This window comes from Salvia hispanica, chromosome 2, assembly GCF_023119035.1.
Source record: "Salvia hispanica cultivar TCC Black 2014 chromosome 2, UniMelb_Shisp_WGS_1.0, whole genome shotgun sequence".
Classification (NCBI taxonomy): domain Eukaryota; kingdom Viridiplantae; phylum Streptophyta; class Magnoliopsida; order Lamiales; family Lamiaceae; genus Salvia; species Salvia hispanica.
The window spans coordinates 13,796,149-13,805,109 of record NC_062966.1 but is presented as its reverse complement, the minus strand read 5'-3'; the positions used below and the strand labels follow the sequence as shown (position 1 = coordinate 13,805,109).

Here is an 8,961-nt window from a genome sequence, read left to right as displayed (position 1 = left end):
ATATGTGTTGCAGTGCAAATTTGTCAACAACACTGGCCCTTTATATTCTCCTTGCCTTGTTGAGTTGTTTCAAAATTGCAATATGTACGTAACACATTCAGGAATCACATGTCGAGTTAAATTAACATGGGTTTTTCTTGTTCTACATATATAAAACTCATCATTTATCAGTACAGAATCGGATTCTCAATGTGTCACATAAGTCTAAAGCATTTAGTTAGATGTGGGAATCACGAGTGATATGGTTGTCAAGACTTGTTGGAGTTGTCAAGAATCTATGTTGTGATAGTGAAGAATTGTTGGAGAAATGGGGTGGAAAATTAGGCAACATAAAAAATTCAAAACCGTGTCTTTACTTGGTAACATATTCCATTACTTTTAATTGAACACAATTTCAAACGAATCACTACTTTTGGAGTCTCGCATATGCTATACCAATATTGGAAAAATGAAATAGTACTTTTCGGCTTGGGCTGGTTTATATATAATCGTAGAGAATCAGCTAGTTAAAATAGTCAAATACTAGTCGTAAATAGCATTATCGTATGTTCTTTTCATTATATATATTCATCCATAATGCATATACATCAACACATAAAGAGTTGTATGATTTGCCTAGCATGATTTGGGGGGGTTATATTCAACTTATATCACGGATATTACGTTCTTGAAGCAGGTTCGATTCATATGTAGTATTACTATAGGATTACTATATAAATGCAAAGAATGAGCTGCTGTAAATTGTGGGAATTAATTTGATGATTGGAGAAATGTGAAGACTCCACATTACAAAGAATTGTTCGGAAATGGGTGGAAAATTAGGCCAGTGTGGGACCACCGAAAGAGTTTTGGTATGCTTTATTTTGGTGAAATAAACTAATAAAGGAGACATAGTATTTCAAAGGCACAGCTTATTTTCTATGATTTTGTCAGATCCCTCACTATTACTAATTATGATCCGGATACAAATTCAATTAGATGTATTATAATCTAGTGATATTGGCCCCTAATACTATGGAATTTTTAAAAAATTGGTTTTTTTTTTATGAACTTTGAAATTAATAAATAATATCATGAATTCTACCCTGAGTTTGTTATTTCCACCAATAAAAAAATTAAGGCAAATAATTTTATTTTACGAATTTTTTTCGTAATTTCTCGACAACAACTTCGAGAGCTTCGAGTTTTTCAATCTTTGAAGATAGTTTTTCTTGAAGCACACCCTCAAAAATTGTTCTTCAATCTATTAATATAGCCGTAATTTTTCATTGGTGGGAAATAACAAACTCAGGGTAAAGTTCGTGATATTATTTGTCAATTTTAAAGTTCGTGGGAAAAACCCAATTTTTTGAAAGTTTCATGATATTAGGTGTCGATATCCCTATAATCTACTACCAAATTTAAAAAATCTAGAAACTTTAAAACATTGAACTAATATTATATGAAAGATGGACTATTAATGTTATAGCTACTAAGACAGAGTGAACTGAACATCAAACCTAAAAATTTCTTGGCAGAGCAAATAATCCAATTTAACAACCATTGATAACTAAATTAAAACCAGAATACAGAAGAAGCAACTAGCGAGAAGCCGATGATCCATGAGCACGATGAAGATTGGAGACAGGCATGGAATGAAAAGTTAACAAAAGTAAGCAAGAGCGAGCTATATGGCAATGTCAAGAACGGGAAAGATATTAGATTATGATATTGAACTTTAAATTAATTAATACAGACAAAACAAAAGGATAAAGTTTATGGATCCAAAGCATATAGTCCAGTAAATTTATATGGTACAAAAGTTAAGAACGTGACTTTATTCTTATGTCATATTCAACTGCGACTCGATTCATAATTGTTTTGTAATTTCATGTGGATTAGTTTTATTTCTTAGGCCGATGCAGCTAGGCTGCTCATCCCTCCAGAAGTTGGGCAGGAGTGTCTTGTGTGGCTGGGCCAATACTTTTTCACTAACTCATTTGCTATTATAAGCTGGGCCGGCATTTTGGGCTGAAACCTATTAATTTGACAATCAATTTTGAGCTCTTATTTACTAATCCCTCCGTCCCTGAAAAGTACGAACATTTAGTTCAGCACGAGTTTTATTGCAGAATTAGTAAAGTAAGAGAGATAGAGTATAAAAAATAATTAAAGTATTGTTAGTGCATAATGGGTCCCACCTTCTTAGAGAGAAAAACTTTCAGAAATTAGAATGTTCATACTTTTTAGAGACGAACTAAAAAGGAAATTGTTCATACTTTTCAGGGACGGAGGGGTATTATAAATAAAACTATATAATAAATTTAAAACCAATTATACACAATTACATTAATTAGTTATTTAATTGATTAAGTTAATAATTACTCCATACGTCCGCCATTAGAGTCTCATTTCTTGGTGGCACGATTTCTATGAAATGTTAGAAAAGTTAGTGGAATATGAGTCTCACTTGTATATAGTATTAGTTTTAAATTAATGTAAGTAGAATGAGTTAGTGGAATGTGAGACCATATCCGTCCCATAAATATAGACACTTTTTTTTTCATTTTGGCCCGTCCCATAAAATAGTTCATTTCTATTTTTGGTAATTTTTCTCTCTCAAATGAGTTAAATCTTACGCAATCACTTTTTCTTTCTTATCTCTCTTCTAATTTACCAATTGTGCATTGAAACTTGTGTCACCACATAAGTGTATTTTTATGGGACGAATGAAGTATTATTATTTTTAGATATTCCCTTCATCCCATTTTAAGTGGAGCAATTTCTTATTCGGTACTAAATATATGCGGCTATATTTTGTGAGTTGAGTGGAGAGTGAATAAAGTAAAAAATGTTGATTAAAGTGAGACATCCAAAAAAGAAAAATGGGTCACTAATAGTTTGACGGAATGAGTAATAGGGGAGTGTTATATTGTTAACTCAATACCTAATTGCTAACTACAACTAAATAATAGCCATTAGATATTCAAATTAAGAGCCTAGATCATCAACCAAGAAATATCAATACGATCAACAAAAAACGTCAATAAAGCCATAGGATTAATTCTATAAAATATCAATAGGGGTATTAATGTCAATTAACTACATGTTTAGTTATAACTAACTTTTAAAAGAAATCCCAAAACTTTAAATTCATATAACATATATCAAATTAAAGATAATTTTATAAGGATTCCAACGATATCATATATGCATATGTTCCGACGTCAAAATTTGAAAAAAAATTCAAAAAAATTTTCAATTTTTTTGTAAAGCAGTTAATATGTCAACATACTATATAAAATATGTCGATATAATACATGTAGAATGTCAATATAAGCAATGGGTTAACATTCTTAAAGCATCGTGTTGACATTCTCAGAGCATTGTGTTGATATTTCCGAAACACTATATTGACATTTTCATCTAAAACCCTAATTTGGCGTTTTATTTTATCTTTTTTGATTTTATTAATAAAAACGAAAATTACACGTGGCAAATTGTAGACCACACGTTTTCTCAAATCCTATGGCTTTAAATTAGTTGTAGTTAGCAATTAAATGATGAGTTAGCAATTGATCACTCCCCATGAGTAATAATAGTAAATGTATGTTTTACATTAATTTGAAATTGATAGTACAAATTAGGGAATAAACTTATTAATTAGATTAAATAAATTGTAATAGTAATTTGTTATTATTGTTTCAGTAACAATAATAAATTTAATATTAATATTAATTTGGAATTCACATTAAATATTTAGCATTTATATACTATTGTTAAGTCCATATTTACTATTTAGTTATTGAATAAATTTTTAATTGAGTTAATGAATTTTATTTGTTGAACGTTGTTTTTCAATGTGATAAGTAATTGAACTATGCTATCTTTCTATTGTTCGTCGTGGTTTGCAATAAAATCAATGTATTTTTACTCTCAAAATATCATTTAATTCAAACTTACGTTATATATATTGCATGACTATGCGGAGGAATGATGTGCTACATATCTTATGTGAGCACCACTCCCATTTGACGCACGTTTAACACTGTTCGTTTCGATTTATATATTTATTTTAATTCTAATACATTAAAAAATGTTGAAATTTCTAATTTCACAAAATTCATAAAAATCAAAACTCGATTTGCTCGTTTCAATTTCAAATAAGTTAATAAAATAACAAATCAAGCTTTGATTTTTATAAATTTTGAAAAAAGTTAAAAATTTCAATAACATTTTTTAATATATTAGAAGCAAACTAAATATATAAGTTGTAACGAACAACGCTAATCATTCCTCTTGGTATAATATTTCATCTTAATTTTCATTTCCATTAACTAGTTTGGTTTATACAAGTCATACATTTCAAATATTTATTTATTTCTAGAACTTCTTTTATAAAATCATGCTACGACGGATCTTTAATTGGTAATTTTGACACGATACCATAACCCGATAAGAATTTGCTTGAAATTAATGAGTTTGGGTCAAAACTTATTGGGTTCATGTCTTTATTGGGTCGACCCGGTAAGAACACGAAAATTTCGTGTCGAGTTCGGGTTACCTGTCAAGAAATAATTTTATAATATTATTAATTTTTATTATTTTAGAATTTGAGTGAAATGTGAATTTTGATTTCTAAAGTCTGAATTTGTTAATACTTAAATTACTTATCGAGTTGTGTTGACCCAACCCCAACGTGGTTCGTGTCGTTAATGAGTTCGTGTCGAGTTCGGGTTTGAAGGTAGCAGGTCGGATTCATGTTCGGGTTTAGTGTTTTCTTAACAGGTCTTGTTCGTGTTTATCTTTATTGGGTCGGATCGTTAATAGGTTGACAACCCAACATGCACAATTTGCCACCCCTAGACCTTCAGTTTTTTTTAAATTGTCTCTTGCCGTTTACAAAGTTTTAAGAAAGCAAACGTCCAAATTATAATTAAAAAAATAGTTATCCAAATAATTAACAAATTAATTTACGTGCAATTTAGTGGGTAACTTGTCCTGCAAAAATGTCTATTGCCGCCCCTGATATCCCTTTAATTTGTAAACTCAATTTAATAATTAAATAATGCAAGTAGGCATATATAATATCACATTTTATGCAAAAAAAAATTTTAATACAAACTTTTTTATTCTAAAATTGTTTGTGTCCTTTGAACATAGATGTGTAGTGCAAGCAGTGTCATAATAGGAATCTAATTATATATGGCATGGCAGATTCATGGATTAATTAACTAAAAATATATAGAAGTAGTCGCCCACTAATTATGATGCATACAACTAGATAATTGAGTTTATTTTAAAGATTAACCACTATATATATATATGCAATATTAATTCTATCATCAAACACAGAAGAAACCAACACTAAATATGGAGAAACACAAAAAAGTAAAGCAAATGCCATTTTTCGTTTGCACAATATTACTTTCTATCATTGTCTCTCGTGCATCAGCTTATAAGCCTTACATTTATTCATCACCACCACCACCAAAATACGTGGAGCATCCCGAATACACCTACAAATCTCCACCTCCGCCAAAGAAGTACACCTATAGCTCGCCTCCACCACCACCATACCAATATAAGTCACCACCACCCCCAAAACATGTAGAGCATCCTGAATACACCTACAAATCTCCACCTCCGCCAAAGAAGTACACCTACAGCTCGCCTCCACCACCATCATACCAGTACAAGTCACCACCACCTCCAAAACAAGTAGAGCATCCTAAATACACCTACAAATCTCCACCTCCGCCAAAGAAGTACTCTTATAGCTCGCCTCCGCCACCATCGTACCAGTACAAGTCACCACCACCTCCAAAACATGTAGAGCACCCTGAATACACCTACAAATCTCCACCACCGCCAAAGAAATACACCTACAGTTCACCTCCACCACCATCGTACCAGTATAAATCACCACCACCTCCCAAACACATAGAGCATCCCGAATACACCTACAAATCTCCACCTCCCCCAAAGAAGTACACTTACAGCTCGCCTCCACCGCCATCGTACCATTACAAGTCACCACCACCTCCAAAACACGTAGAGCATCCCGAATACACCTACAAATCTCCACCTCCGCCAAAGAAGTACTCCTATAGCTCACCTCCGCCACCATCGTACCATTACAAGTCACCACCACCTCCAAAACACGTAGAGCATCCCGAATACACCTACAAATCTCCACCTCCGCCAAAGAAGTACTCCTACAGCTCGCCTCCGCCACCATCGTACCAGTACAAGTCACCACCACCTCCAAAACACATAGAGCATCCCGAATACACCTACAAATCTCCACCTCCGCCAAAGAAGTACACCTACAGTTCACCTCCACCACCATCATACCAGTACAAGTCACCACCACCTCCAAAACACGTAGAGCATCCCGAATACACCTACAAATCTCCACCTCCGCCAAAGAAGTACTCCTACAGCTCGCCTCCGCCACCATCGTACCAGTACAAGTCACCACCACCTCCAAAACACATAGAGCATCCCGAATACACCTACAAATCTCCACCTCCGCCAAAGAAGTACACCTACAGTTCACCTCCACCACCATCATACCAGTACAAGTCACCACCACCTCCAAAACACGTAGAGCATCCCGAATACACCTACAAATCTCCACCTCCGCCAAAGAAGTACTCCTATAGCTCACCTCCGCCACCATCGTACCATTACAAGTCACCACCACCTCCAAAACACGTAGAGCATCCCGAATACACCTACAAATCTCCACCTCCGCCAAAGAAGTACTCCTATAGCTCACCTCCGCCACCATCGTACCATTATAAGTCACCACCACCTCCAAAACACGTAGAGCATCCCGAATACACCTACAAATCTCCACCTCCGCCACCATCGTACCATTACAAGTCACCACCACCTCCAAAACATGTAGAGCACCCTGAATACACCTACAAATCTCCACCTCCGCCAAAGAAATATACCTACAGTTCACCTCCACCACCATCGTACCAGTATAAGTCACCACCACCTCCCAAACACGTAGAGCATCCTGAATATACCTACAAATCTCCACCTCCTCCAAAGAAGTACTCCTACAGTTCGCCTCCACCACCATCGTCCCAATACAAGTCACCACCACCTCCAGAACACATAGAACAACCTGAATACACTTACAAATCTCCACCTCCTCCATACTACTACAATTCACCCCCTCCTCCTAAGGAATACTAAAACAGTGTCTGCATTGCAATTTCATATTCAAATTTGAGTTCGTGCGGATTTGATTGTCTTCAACATCTCATGGTTGTTTGTTTCTGCATGGGATGTGTCAATGATGAGTGAATTTGATTATTTATGTATCTTTGCATTATGTAATTTTAGTTCTAATGAAAAATTGTTTTTTTTTTTATGAATTATGAGCACCCATGTCGGATGACTGCTTTAAATTTACGCGGTTAATACTATATATCTATTGTTATTGAATGGTTATACCTTGCAATCTTAAAATGTTGACTAAGTTGGTTAAGAGTACCTTATTGTAAGTAGAACAAAACGCTTAATATAATGCAAGAATTATCATTACCATGATTTGACCATTAAAAAACATATAAACTTATTTGAAGCTATTTTAGACTCTATCAATCTTCTTTTTCATTTCATCGTTTCATCTATAAAGAGATGTTATTTAGATTAGAAAAACAGATGATATTTCATCTATCTCCTACATTTTTCATTCTTTTATAATTATTGTATTTGGCATATAAATTAGGCAACTCTGAAATCACACATAAAAATGTTATCCAATTTTCAAATACATATTACCATTGTCCTAATAAAGCTGATTGCGTATTTTTGATTGAAGGATTATGTATAATAAATGTCATACTAAAATAGAAAGCTCAACCAATGGTGAAAAACCCTACATATGATTTCGTAAAGCCCAAAACGTGACTATAGTTACATTTCTACTCTTCCCTTGTGAAAACAACATATGGTGACTCTAGTCGTACGAAATCCCATCTGACGTGCGCCATGAGGTTCTACTCGCCAATTTCCGCCAAATGATGCTGTTTCCGTAGTCGGACCCGCACTAGCACGGTCTCTCAATCTTATCAAGTGATCCATGGCCACTTTCACTCGCTTGTAAGATGCGACGCGTCTACAAGACGACATCTTTATTGCACGAGGGTCGGTCTTGGCTGCACTGTAGGGAATAATGAAGACACCAATAATGAGGACGTTTTTTTAGCGTCCGTGGTAGGTATATTTAGAAACACAAATTAACATCCTTATTTGTATTAAAAAATATTTTTAGCCGTTCATTATTTAGTGATTCCATGTTCTAGATCTGATTTAATTTCGTGAAGGAACTTGTAAAGTTTTAGAAGTCATCCTATGAGATCATCAAGAATGGAAGATCTTGATATATCCCTGACATAAGTTATACGATAACACGCATATTGAATCTGAATGATCTGTTATTAGATATAGAACTGCGAAAGAAGTTCACAATATTAATTCTATGAGATACTAACATGAATACAGAAAATTCCTCATTGAATCTCAAAAATCTACTTGTCGGATGAGTATAGTAAGTACCAAGGTTTGGATCCCAAAGAACTAATTTATATCGTGAATGCAATAACTTTATACCCTCAAATACGATAGATTTTAGTGTTTATAGGGATATGTTATCTATACATATATAAAAGGCGAGTTTTAGCCTTATTTTGAATTTTTATGAATTTTGGGTACAAATTTAAATATTAACAAATGTAGGGTAAAAAGTTGGATATTTGCATTGAAATTATAAACCCCATAAATTCAGTAACCGTTGCATAATGAGAAATCCCATGAATTAACCGTTGCATTATGAGAAACCGCTGCACACCTAATCAATTACATTATTAGTATATGATTACAATATTTAGGTGCTCATAAAACTATTGCAGAAACCGCTGCATTATGAGTAACCATTGGAATTCAATTTTGAATTCA

The 8,961-nt window shown here is 33.9% G+C and overlaps 1 protein-coding gene across 1 annotated transcript; it reads left to right on the top strand.

The window, feature by feature from the left end:
* The first annotated feature begins 5,363 nt into the window (after nucleotides 1-5,363).
* Nucleotides 5,364-7,362, top strand: LOC125204944 (extensin-2-like). Its single transcript, XM_048103716.1, has one exon. It carries the CDS (start codon nucleotides 5,380-5,382, stop codon nucleotides 7,192-7,194), a length of 1,815 nt encoding a protein of 604 aa, XP_047959673.1. The 5' UTR covers nucleotides 5,364-5,379; the 3' UTR covers nucleotides 7,195-7,362.
* Nucleotides 7,363-8,961: the final 1,599 nt, after the last annotated feature.